We start from the raw sequence: 14147 nt of genomic DNA on the forward strand, positions 1-14147 counted from the left end.
TTAAAAAAATTAATGAATCTTGTAATATGTAATCTTGTAATATGTATCTTGTAATAATGCTTCAGTTATCTATGTTATTTTCATTTCATTTAGTATAGTATAAAGAATAGGACAGGATTTGTTTATTTATTTATATTTATTATTTATTTATTTTAACAAGAGAGGTCACGCCTTAGAATCTTCAAGATAACCTAAATTTAATTTTAATCATAAATTTACAAAATAATTTTTGAAATTGACAGTTTACAGTGGTCAAAATGATTCAAGTTAGAAATCAATATACGAAATCGGCAGTTTTAATTCCTGAAGAAAAAAAAAACAGAATAACTCAACGCTCTTGTAAAATGCCTGTTGCTTGTACTTATATCTCAAATAAATACATAATGCATCTAAAAACAATTGAAGGCAAGTCATTGCTTCAATGCTTGGAAATTAACGCTTAAATTTTGAGGTTCATCCTTTAATATTTGAAGGTAAAATATGTTTTTTGCCTTTCATTTGACATTTAAGAAAAGAAGAACTTTCTTCTTTGTTTCTAAACTAGGTCAATGAAGGCCTAGAAATCTTGAAAGGTAAACTTTCCCATCTAATGGCCTTGATTCATATACCCTTGACTTTGTAGCCAGGGTTAATGCTCCCTCACAATTCAAGATGGGAAACTTTCCCGTTTCGAGGCACGTGGGGCATCGTGTGAAGGAGACAAAAGTCACAAAAGGGCATGTCCATCCTCTTTTTGGATCATCTTGTGACATTCAAAAGTCCTTCAGTTGCCCGACGTTGACCTTCATAGGCACATTCTTAACCTATAAATTGGTCTGTGATGGACTTGTGAGGACAAGGGGTAAATAGTACTTGCTACCTCGACCTTGATATCAGAACTTGACTTCTGTGAGAGACAATTGTTTCTGACTAGCGAAAGCCCCATTCAAATAGTAAATAATCTTTCTTTTAACTACTACAATATTTAAGTAAATTTCCAGGTTAGCCTTTATATAAATCATGATGAGAAATGCTCTTAAAGAATGATCATAATGAATTATTTGGGCGCAATAAATGATCACAATGAATTAATTTGGCGCAATGAATGATCTGAAATGAAAAGGCATGAGAAATTTTCAGTTGATAAACTTATGCTTTTTTTTAATTTCATTTGCATTAAGAACTTTATTTTTCTTTGACTAATCATGTATAAATTGAGCAATCGTCCCAAACTGTTGATATGTCTGTCTTGTCTTGTCTTGTCAAACTGTCTGGTCTTGTATTTAAACATTATATCCAGATTCAAACGGTTTTTCTTTCTTTGTTTATAAGTATCGCATTGAAAAACTTAAAAACACAAATCTACACTTGAGTAATTTGCTGAGTTATTCATTTTTTTAAAATTCTTTGTCGAAGATTAAAGCTTTATTTTTCTCTTCTGCTTAAGTCTAAAATGCACATATTGTAGTTCAAAATATCTGATGATTTCACTAGGAGAGAATTCAATGACTTAAAATTCATTAACTTTCTCCTAAGAAAATGAAGTTGAAACCAGGTCAGCGCTTCCTAAAAATACCTTTAACTTCCCCCTGTATCTCAAAACCTTGTAGGACAACATGTGACATTGGGGCAACCGATAAAAGATCATTCACAGTTAGTTCTGTGTCATCTTTGGAAGTCTGAAAGCCAAAAGATGACTCTATGCCCTTCATTTGACAGAAAAAACCTCCAAAAAAGGTGTGTGGCCTTTTCTTGAATTTGAAATTGGTGGGGCAGAGAGTGAAATAGGAAAGAATAGACAAACTCTCAACTTTTTTACCTTTGGCACAGATATCCAGGATTTCTAACAGATGACATTAATCGTTTCCAATTTTTTTTTTCAGTAGAAAAGCCCATTATTATTTCTAAATAAACTGAACTATTTTTTAAATAAGTGTTATTAAATCGGTTCTCATAACGATGCAATTTTGCATTTATTGTTGCTAATAATTTCGCCCATTTTATTTAGATACTTGGAGGTTTCAGGCATGAATGGATTTGCAAGTAAAATATTACCAATTCTTTCGTTCCTGCCTCAAATTAAGTTGTTTAATATTTTTTCTGGATCTTTTGAGATTAAGCATAAATGATAACTAATGTAAGTGATCTTTTGAAATTTACATTATTCTAAGTTTACAACATTACTTCTTTCGTCCGTTTTAAAGTATAAAAGTAGGATAATACTGTATTATGAAATAAGATCCCTTGTACTGATTAACCGGCTTAGAGATCTTTTTAAATTAATTTTTTTAAGAAAACATATATCAGTGGACTGAGTTTCTATCTTCTTCACACTTCGTAACCTTTATTAAACATTCTACATAGATTTTAAAGTATTATGCTCATACAGCAAAAAGGCATCTTTGGTGTAATAAGACATATTCTCCTAGCATTTTGTATCGCTATTTTGCTTGATCTATTAGGGTAAGGAAACAAAAAAAACCAGCAATAGTTAATAGAACGAACAAAATCTTTTAAGTAAATTAATATATAAAGAATTTGAATTATCATTGTATATATTATTAAGAAGGGCTCCTTTAAAAATAGATTACGATCTTCTTTGCAATTTACTATTAGCACAAGATTTTGCAAGATATCTGTACGATGTTGCCCGATATTCTGAATGCCGACCAAAATCGTACAGATATCGTAACAATGTTGTAAGACATTTTGTGCTAAAAGGGTTGTCATAGAAATATAATACATGATGTTCCAGTTAATGCACCAGCATCAAATTGCACGCATTTGTCAGCCGTTCTGTAAATCCTTTCCTTCTCTTTTTTAAATATGTGCAATGAATTTTCAAATACGCTTGACATTGCGTATTTGTAATGACGAATCTGCAACTTCATTAGTAAGGAAAAAATATAGGGAAATCCTAAAAAATGTCGTTAAAGTTTGTTTTTTTGAATAAATACGTTACTATTGAATGCTGTTGAATATACAGAAAAATTAAACTTTCAAAACACAATAACTTTAATATATGAAATTTGTACATGATTCTGTGATTACAATTGTAGTTTTGAGTGAAATTGTGGTTTCAATCGTTTAGAAACAATTTATCTAAAACATAAAATTTAATTTTTGGGTACCTATTGGTAAATAACAACATTAATCGTCAAAAATTGCAAAGAATCACACGATAGATTAAATGCAAATACTAGATTCCAGTTAAATAATTTATATTTTGTAATTATGGTTTTTCAATGCCATGAAAAGGTTTATGGCCTTAACCAAGGTCCACAATTTCATAGTGGGTGGAGAAGAGAATAATATCTTTATTGGAAAATATGCAAGAAATATTGGGAAAGACTATTTCCACTTGCCATGATGAATAAATTTCATTTCACGTACCTTTGCTGCATTTCTGCTGACATTCTTCAAGCGTTTCAAAGTTGTTTTCATTCCCCATGCATCCACTGTAGGCAAATCTTTGACACTCGCCAGCGCGCTTGTTGAAAAAATATCTCGGAATGCGAGCCCTGCAGGGTCCGATGATCTTCATCTGAAAACATGCGTCGTCGAGTCCTGCAGAAAAACTTATGTATTATTTTTTCTCTATTTACCAGGTCTTTTGACCTAGGGCTACTAAATTTGGCACTTCTGCACTTTGGAATATAGGAATGCGCATCTCAGAGTAATTTTTTTAATGAATTAAAAATTAGTCTTTTTTTTTCATCTTATTTTCGAATATATTATGACACATAAAGATTTTTTCGTCATCATAAAATGTAAAAAAATATCATTTTTGCCATATATTTTTTTTATTTTTAATTAATTTAAATTCATTATTCAATGTTGCAATGACATTCAAATCGTTTTCATTATTGCGATTAATTTGTTTTTCATTGTTGTTAAAAAAATCAGAAAATAATGCTCATTTTTCCATGTTAAGTAAATTTCAGTATAAGGCATGCTTTTAACCCAAGTACATAAAATGGAGTACCAGCTTGTTCTTTTGTCTGTTTGAACTGTACACAATTCCACACCTCTTTTACCTATATTAAAATTGCTTTCTCGACACATTTTTATAATAAGTAGAATAAAAGCAAAAATGCATGAGCAGTAATTAACCCTTGAACATCGTTTTTAAAAATTTTGCAATTCTTTTTCAATTATTTGGCTTAGTTTCGTTCCTTATTTTAGCATAATAATAGTTTTAATATCCCTAGTTGGCATGGCAGATGTTTTTTTCACTGTTTATTTTATTTAAATTCATTGATTAACATTTTATTTCGATAAATTTATCGGTTATTATTGCATCATTGAATATTTTATTGTACTTAACTCAAGGTCATACTTTTAAAACATATTAACCCACGTTACTTTTTAACTTCTTCTATTTTAATTGCAAACATTTGCATTTATTTAATTTATAATATACAGAATTCGTGGCCTTTTCTTTTTCCTTTCAAAATTCTTTTTCCTTTTAAACCGTTGTCGCTTTGCATAAAGTTTAAAATTCTAAATAATAGGTTTTTAATATTTATTAAACCCTTCTGAAAATTTGAATGTAAAGATTCCTGAAATAAAACAGATATGTACACGGATCATAAAACTTATACCAAGCCAAAAATATATCCATATGAAATTAAAAAAAATATAATAGAAAATATATATTATGAGTTATATGCTTATTTATATGTGCGAGGGTATTCTTCAAAGCGAACATTACATCCCCACCACTTTCCCATTCTCCATGGTTATTATTTACTTGCATATTATCTGAATTCGTAATTGCTGGAATTCTGTTTTCAATAGCAGTGGCAGGTTATGAAACGATCGTGGATTTTTAAGTATTAAATTTTAAGGATTAATATCTGATACCAAAGAACCCTAGACTGACTTCTCTTCACATAGTTTAAAACTTAAAATAAAATATAACCTCTTAAAACAGCCAACGACAAATTATTTGCTAAAATTCTAGAGTGAGAGCTTTAAAAAGTTTTAAGCGTAAGTTCCAAATTTGAAACTAAACATGACGTTTAGTCAAAATTTGTAAAATCCGAATATAGACAATTCTTTACTTCCTAACAAAGCTTTTTCTTTTTCCAAAGAAATATATTCAATGAAAAAACACCGATCTGGCCTAAGTCGTTCGGAAGAAAGACGACTTTCTAAGTGGCCACTTTCTTTCAATACAAATCTCTCAACACAAAGGCATAAAAATACATATGTGCATTCCTCAGCTTAAAGTCGTAGCATGTACGGTGTAGCACTTGGATTGTGAGTTCGAACCCCACCGACCGAAGACTTCCGTCTATGTGGTGGCTGGTGCACTTATAAATCTGTTGTGGTCACTAAGTCCTCCAAGTCAATACAATACCATTCGAGTTAATGGATCAGAGCTGATCGTTCTCTGATTCAGGTATAAATTACGATCTGTGGATGAGTGAATGAAATGTATGAATGAAGAACACTCCGTAAAAAGGGTTGTGACGTATGAGTAGCTAAGTCGTACTCTTGGACCTAGATGGCGCTACTGAAACAAGAAACGCTCTATCGGCTTAAAATCGCCGACAAATTCGTCAGCGAGCTTATCTGTGACAAGTACCATTAGAAACAACAACATATACAGAAAAAATATGTACTACAGTGAGAATAAACAAAATAAAATCTAGTATACATAAAAAAATACCTACAGGGTAAAAAAATAAGAAATATGTAAAATGAAAAGAAATTGCAAAATAAAGATTGCATAATATAAAAAAATAAGCGAATAACAATGTATATTCAGCAAAAGATAATAAATAACTTAGAAAAATAATAAAGATAACAGAAAAAGATTATTGTAACTAACAAAATAAATTTAGATAAAAAATTAAAAGTAAATAAAAAAGAAGTATGTTCGTAAATACAAGCAAATATACAAATAAATAAGTTAGGGGAGGTGATAATGAGGTTGCTCCTCTTGGTTGAGCTCAATGGTCATGGCTAGGCTTACAATTTCTTTAGTTATTTACGAAAGCAGAATGAACATAAATAACATTTTTCCAGGTTTTTGGCCTCATGGCTCTCTTATTTTCCCAGATTGGAATATAAGAGAGCCATGAGACCAAGAGACCTTAAGGTCAGCAACATTTGCCTGAAGATGTATAGAAAACTCAAAAAAAACATGTTAGTTGTGTTTTTTATGCATCCTCAAGTATATGTTGCTGGTTTATTGAAAAGTCGTGCTTGATTTTTCCAATATTTCTATGGTAGATATAGATTTGATTGATATAAAAATCAGTTTGCAATCTTTTTTTTACTAAAAAAATTCGTTTTTTGATGCTACTTTTGTGAGTCATCCGCTATTTCGGGATATATATATGTAAGAATCTATAAGATGATATAACTCTCTCTCTCTCTCTCTCTCTCTCTCTATATATATATATATATATATATATATATATATATATATATATATATATATATATATATATATATATATATATATATATATATATATTAGTTCATTAACAAATTCTTTCTTCCTTGTGTAGATAATGTTGCCATTAAAGAAAATCTAGAAACAGTGATAATTTTGACATCTAGACGATTATTTTCAATGGCCGAATAAACTGTTTCTTGTATTATAATTATTTAAGCCATGAAAACAATTGTCATTTCTTAAATGGAAACTTTTCCAGTATATTTTGTTTTCATTGAAGTAATGAACAAAAACGCAAGAAAATGCGCCATTAATTTTAAAACCATCTCTGACGAGTTGAATTTCTGTCAGTTGATAGGCATCCTCATAAAAATGCCAATCTGTAATTTGGAATGTTCCAAGGATTCGGAATTTTTTCATTTTTTCCCCTTAAGTTTTCTGATTTGTTTTGATATGCTAATTTAAATGCAGCAAAGACTCTGCAATGCGTCATTTGAAACTGTTAAATAAGCTTTACTAATTGTCAGCAGGGCAGATCTTTGTATTTGAAATATTTAACATTTTATTTAATGTTGTTATTGAACCATATTTCGGTAGGGAAATATTAAGCTATAAATGCGCCTAATAATTATATTTCTATAACTATTAGGCATATTTATTTTATAATTTCTGGCATCAAACCAGAGCACTAGTGATTCTTTAAGAGGTATATTTTTATATTTTAAGCTTTAGAAAATGTTATTGGGTCAACATTAAAGGGAATGCTTGAACACAAACAATATAAGATGCATAACAAAAATTGCTGTTATTGCTACCTTTCTCACTGATTTATGATAGTGCTCTCTCTAACTGTGCGTGCTGCCATCTGTTGTTATATTGCCGAACTAATCTTGAATCCTTTTACGGTTACCTCATATATGTAAATCTTATGAGTCATTAAATGTTCATTATGATTAGTGGATTTTATTTTCAAGAAGATAAATCAGACTGAAATATATTTTCTTTTGTAACAGTAAATTAAGGCAATTTTAAAATCCGCGTGTTTTACTATCTTCCAAAAAATATTTATTTTTTCAAAAAAGAAGAAACTGAATTTTCTCTGAATATAATTCAAAAAAAATAAATATTCAAACAAATAAATACTTGAAATGATATAATTAAAAATCTAGGTTCTTACCACATGTTGACCATTTACATTCACAAGCTGCAATAAAATGAATTTGAAATTAGAGCATTATCAATTTGCATGTCATCTTACAATATCAAACATGGAAAATTTTTCTTCATTAATCAGAAAAATCAAAAACTGTTTTCATAATTAATGTGCAACATAAATGAAATGTTATCACAAATTATCTTATGAGAAGAAAAAAAAATTAAATAGTTCATAATGCAAAAGCCTCTCCCGCAGTCCTTTTTTTTTTTTTTGCTGGTCTGCTCTAAGTGTAAATGAGAGCTTTATTGCATATGACTTCAGTTCATAATCCAATATAAATAAATCCATGCACGTTTTTTCCTGCAGGAAACAATATTACCTTATGCTAACAAGTTTTAGTGACATGGCGCTAGAAATTTATATTCTCATATTACATATTTCAAGGTTAATAATTTTATTAATTATTAATAAATTAATTATATACAAGTTTTTTTTTCTGATTACTAATGCAAAATTACATTACAGTGTGGGATGAAGTATTTAATTTATATATGAAAATAAGAATTTTAATTTTTTTCATCAATTCCTTAATTTTTTTCAATGACGAAACTCTCTGGACCGTACTGAAAATATTTAATACGCAAAAATCTGTACACCTGAATTTTCGTTTGTTTTTTCACTAAGCAACATAACATAGTTGGCATATTAATTCCTGAAACACTGCAAACTTTGTTATCGTATAATTCCTAGTTAATTTATTGCTTTTAGGCATCACTTTCATGGCTGTAGCTAGCATCATTTAAAATTAAAATGGATCAGAGGGGCTTTATTTATTCCCATTTATGTCAACTGAACAGTTACGACAAAAGCCTAAAGGTGGCAGGACATACTACAGCCTATGATCGAAGAAGCTACAATTCAATCAAATTTATGTTGTTCATTCCATTATTCATAATGATGATTCAATTTTTAATTTTCCCATATCAAAAATTCTTGTATTTTTTTTTTCCTTTTGCTGTTGAAATTTCTCTAAAAAATGGCGTGAATTCAAAGAATAATTTATAATTTATACGATGTAATAAAGAGAAATAATTTCAATGTTCGTGATATCATTTTGAACAAAATCGTTTCAATTTATATATTTAAAAGAGCCTTAAAAAGAATTTTGAATTTCGCTAAATCATTCTTTGAGATTCGATCTTGTAAGTATAATCAATATAAAATATTCGATTTATTGTAACTTTATTCATGGCTATGTCTTAAATATTAGATAAATACTAAAAACAAATCATAAACAAAGAAAGTCTCTAAATAACGAAATGTAGTTCTGCAAGCATAATCTTTCGTTGTATCACATTTACAACGTTAATCCTCTAATTATCCTTTGCTTTTATTACCAAATAACATATTTGCGGCAAATTATTATTTAAATTACCTATTTCCTTTACCTAAAACTTTTGTCAAGATCCTGGTTGAAAAAATGTCCAGAACTGAAAGGCTATTAAAAAAAATTAGAGAGTATGTCCCCTTTCCCATTGTTTAGCTAACTTCTAAACTATACTAGAAAAAATGCTTTAACTGATATAAAAAATATGCTTTATGTTATTTGAGTTGACAAAAGTGTTTTTGAGTTGTATTTACTATGCAAATCCTTTTAATGGTGATTTCGGATTTTGCAATATTAAGAACGAACTTATAAACTTTTGAACAATTCCTCTGTCCTATAGTCATAGAAAATTCAGGACAGTAACATTTTAAGCAAGTCTGAAAATCCACTATTTTTTAACATAAATTAGACGAATGTGCCTAGTTTAAAAGATTTTAGACCATTTTATTGGCTACCACAAAAAGATCCACCAATCAACGCAAAGATTTTTCTCTTGGAGGTTATTGGTTCGCTTAAAATCAAAAAAATTCAAAGCTTCATAAATCTGTCTGTATTTTGTCTGAAGACTGGGGTTTCTTTGTTTAAAATTTTAATATCTCAAGAGATTTTTATTAAGCATTTTTGACAAGATAATATGTGAATGGAGGGATACATAATAATTTAAATTTTAGTTACTTAGACTTTTAGAAACTTCTAAGTTCTGCATTTTTCGAACTGGAAGTATATTCTTTCTTTCAATATTCCTCTTCTAAAATTTATTAGAGCGCATCTGTTTTAATCAATGGTCAGAATAAATGCCCCACGATTTTGTGTTTTTAATTTTATTTAATGTTGTAAAGACCTAAGAAATTACATAGTTTAAATAAAAGATAATTCTTACATAGAGTCTTGTTGCAGTATGCTTTGCATGGCTCTTCGCATCTGATGGTCTGATCGTTGTAATGCTGACCTGCAGGACAAGACTTGATCTTTTTTTGCCCATTTTGACACACGATGTAGGTGCTACAATCTTCGAAATTTGGATATTGAGCGTAATTTTTACCACATTTTATTTCTCGATTATTTTGAGCTAAAAAATAAAAGACACATCATAAAATGTAATTCATTTTCAGCCCTAAAAATAATAATATAAATAATATTTGCTAAAGAAAACGTAATAAATAATAAAAATGCTAATATATATATAATTAAGTGAAAATAGTTGTGCAATTTGAAATTATTTTCAAAATGCACGTTTGGAGTTTATGTTGTTTTTTAGAATATTATAGGGGGAAAATTAATACTTTATTTTATCAAAAATAATTATTACATTATAAATAGATTGTATTAAATTTGGAACAAAAAATACCTTACACTGAGCAAATTGATACTCAAAAAATATTAAAAATTATGTTCGCAAACATAACAATAACCGGAAATTCAATCTTCATAAGATAAAATTACAATTTCAAATTTAACTACGACCATTTTTTAAAATTCAAATACCACAATATTTTTGAAATTGTAGAAGAACATTTAGAATAAGATTTTTTTTGTTTCAGTCCGCGAATTCACACAGATAGATTCTCATGTTCCCTTTTTTTCGATAAAACCAAATATTTTAAAAAATGATGCAAATATCTATCTGGTATGTTTGCCATCTATTCTATGTAATACTTATTTATATATAATTTCAAAGATATCCTTTGAATTTTAAAAGACGAAAAATATTTTTTAATATTTGCACTTTTTAACAATTATTTTTAGTAAGAGATGATCTAATTAAACTAGTACAACGTCTGGCAGCTCATTTTATAGGCTATACCTACAACTTTTTAGTTTGAAAGTTTCCACTTAGATCAATAACTTTCTAATTCAAAGCAAAAATCCTCCCATTCTTAGTCGTAACATATCCGAGTGCAAAGTTAGAAGCCTATTTTGGACAGCCAATTGAACAACTATAAAACTTATGTTACTTTTTCCCATATTTTGATAATTTTAGAAACTCCACTGAGTTAACTGGGATGAGAAAAAAAATTTCTTATTTGAAATTTATAAACGAAATCGGTAAAAACTGTAAAATATTTAGAATGAACAGAAGCGTTGTCAAAAAAATAAGCTACAAAGACTAAACAAATAAAATAGCGCAAAAATGATGTTAAACAAAGAAGTATAACGTATAATATGAAAAATAAAACTCAATTTAGCGTAACTTGAACTGTATGAAATAAGTTTAATTTATATTATAATGGTATTGTAGCAAATCATAAAAAAATACTTTTAAAATTTGTTAAAATTAGGGAAAAATTAGAAAGAGAGTTTAATAGTCCGTTTCGTTCGAACTATAGAATTAGTTATAATGATTTTTCCTATAACTTCTGGGATTCGCTTTTTATGTACAAATTATACCAATCAAAATATACCCATAGATTTGGCATGCAGTTTGAAAGATATCAAAAAATTTCTCCATCATTATTTTTTTAAATTGTAATTATTAAAAAATATCACATTCTATTTGTTTTATGTGAAAGGTCATAACATTTACGGAATCAGATTATATGGAGCTTTCATAAATAAAAAATCCAACTGACTCTTATAGAAACAAAACAAAATATAATTTTGTTATTCATTGGAAATCAAAAATAACAGTTGAAAATTTAAAGTATTGGTTCTTAAGTGTTTTAAAGTTTATAAGTATTCAGTGTGATACTCTCCAGAAACACGAACGATATACTTTTCTCTGCATTCCTATTTGAAGCTTTGAAAACTTACAAATATGAGTGTATGGCGATAATCTTTTTTTTTTTTTTGAGGGGGGGGGGTCCAAATAACAGGTGCTTGTTCCACTGCTCCAACTGACATTGGTGGGTTTAAGACGCGCATACCTGCAGGCTTTCAAACCGTCGCATCATATATGTTGAAAAAAGTGTAGGATTAACTATCGTACCGCCTCCCTCCCACCAGAAATCGTTCGAATTTCTGGTGGGAGGGAGATCTCGCATTGGACATTTGTGAATAAGTTGACTTTTTTTTTATGATTTTCAATGAACAACAAGATTGTATCGTGCTTCTTTGATAACCCTGCAAAGCTAAATAACTCGTTTATGATTACCCTGTATTATTCAATTTAAGTGGTTTAAAATAAGACATAAAAAATTATATCATTTACGCAAATTTGAAATATTTTAAATTATATCCCTTTTCTTTTTTATGTATTTTTATCTTCCTCGAAATAAAAAAAATGTAGCAGTCTAAATCAATTATCATATTTACAATGCATGTAAACATTAATTTGTTGCAAAACCGTGTTTATTCTGGAAATAGAAAACTGACTATAATTCTGCAATTTCTGTATGTGTGTGTGTGTGCTTGTCACATCTATAAAAAAATTTTGCTAGTTTGTCCTTCTTTTGTTCCGAGAAACAAAGAATTTTGTTATTTGTAACAGTTGAGCATTTTTTTACTCACTACTACCGATGACATCTCAGAAATAAGGATCACAAGCTTTCAGTATGATAATTAGTTCTTGCCAACATGGTGGGAATCAGTTTGCCTCCTATCTATGAGAAACGTGCTTCCCAAAGGAAGGCTTGTACCGTGGCCGGTGATGACTGTTAGACTGTTAGTAGCGGTCCGGTTATTCAGATTTTTCCGTATGCTTTTGGGCGGATAAGAGCAGCTGGTTAAGGCAATCTTCTGTTACCAAAAACTCATCTGATGATTCTATTTAAGCAATTTTCAACCATTTGTTTGATCCAATTGTAAAATTTATAACCATTTATCACATTAACATACATGGTTTTATACACCGAATTTCTTCAGAAAACACAAAACTAATTAAAATGTTTCCTAGGAAACATTTCATCTATTTTTCAAAATTTTTTGAGAAGTAGTTAATTCTAACAATTAAGTATATATTTGCTTGCTATTCCTAAAAAAAAATCATCTGATACCACCTGATTAAACTGTTTTCAGTCTTATTCCTTAACTAATAATCCAAGCACATAATTATCAGCAATTTATCTATAAATAGAGTAAGTATATCTATGAAATGATTAATTTCAAGAAATATTTCTTTACTCACTTGTATAAAGAATATCTCCGTCTTCATCATTCTGATCAGCGTACGCTTTCCAGACAACTGCAGACAGCAATACCAAATACAAAAACTTCGCCATGCTAGTTCTGTTGCTGAGAAGCAACAACAACTATTTTAAACGATTTTCAAGAATATAAACTCTAGAAAATGTAAAGAAAGGGAGAAAGAAAAAAAAATACTGATAAATGTGTAGATAAACTGTTCACGCCAAGACGCTGATCACTTGATACACTTGCCATGTTTAGGCTACCGTCTCGAAAATTGCTTCCTAATGCAGTTTATTCAATTCTTTCAATGTGTTGATATAGCAAAATAAATTTTCAACATTTCTACATCGTGGTATTCTGATAGCAGGATTCTAAACATTTTGGGAAAATTGAAACATCTTGTTTTACTCGTTTTGGAGTGTACAACTTTCTTACTAGGCGATTTCCATATCAGACCATCTAATTTTTCTAATAATATTTTTACGGTAATTCATTCTAATGATGCATTCCAAAAATAACAGATACTCTTTCAGTAGTAATTTAGGACACGGTGCAAATATTAGGAAAGCTATAAATAGAAGTGCATTTTAACAACGCGGTGTCATTTAACATGGTCACTACTTTCATATAATATAGAACAAAAATAGTGACGACCATATAACGAACTATGTATGGAAAAATGAATTATTTCTATAAGATTTATATTTTATTCCTTTTTTCGATTTATAAAATTTCTCACATATTCCAACTACAATATTACAATTGTTCATACTTATGACACTCTCCAAAAATAACAATGACTCCTTTTACAGAACCTTCTTATAAAATTTTGATAACCTCCCAACTATAGTGAACTCTAGCGTAGCAGCGACCTTCTTATAATCAGCGTCGGATTATCAAATAAGAAAAGTAAACAAACATTAAGAGGCCATGAAATTTTAACATATTATTTGAAATATTTTCTATTTATATTAATTTTATATTTTCATTTTTAATTACCTTACGCTCGATCTGATTCAAATTAAAATAACATATCGCTGGAATGATACAAAATTTTTCTAATTTTCCTAGTTAATTATCTTTTATAAATTTTATGTTATGACGTTTAAAAATTCTTAAAAAATGCTGATTTACATTTTGAAACATGT

General features: G+C 29.0%; 1 protein-coding gene across 1 annotated transcript in view; it reads right to left on the bottom strand.

Moving 5' to 3' along the window:
* LOC129984976 (papilin-like) overlaps positions 1 to 13091 on the bottom strand; it is a 46426-nt gene extending 33335 nt beyond the window's left edge. Inside the window, exons 1-4 of the mRNA XM_056094913.1 lie at positions 12998 to 13091; positions 9815 to 10003; positions 7569 to 7595; positions 3373 to 3546 (exon numbers count right to left, since the gene is read on the bottom strand). Of these exons, the coding sequence (XP_055950888.1) occupies positions 3373 to 3546; positions 7569 to 7595; positions 9815 to 10003; positions 12998 to 13091 (484 nt within the window). The remainder of the gene's footprint in view (positions 1 to 3372; positions 3547 to 7568; positions 7596 to 9814; positions 10004 to 12997) is intronic.
* Positions 13092 to 14147: the final 1056 nt, after the last annotated feature.

The sequence above is a fragment of the Argiope bruennichi genome, chromosome 9 (assembly GCF_947563725.1).
Source record: "Argiope bruennichi chromosome 9, qqArgBrue1.1, whole genome shotgun sequence".
Lineage (NCBI taxonomy): Eukaryota > Metazoa > Arthropoda > Arachnida > Araneae > Araneidae > Argiope > Argiope bruennichi.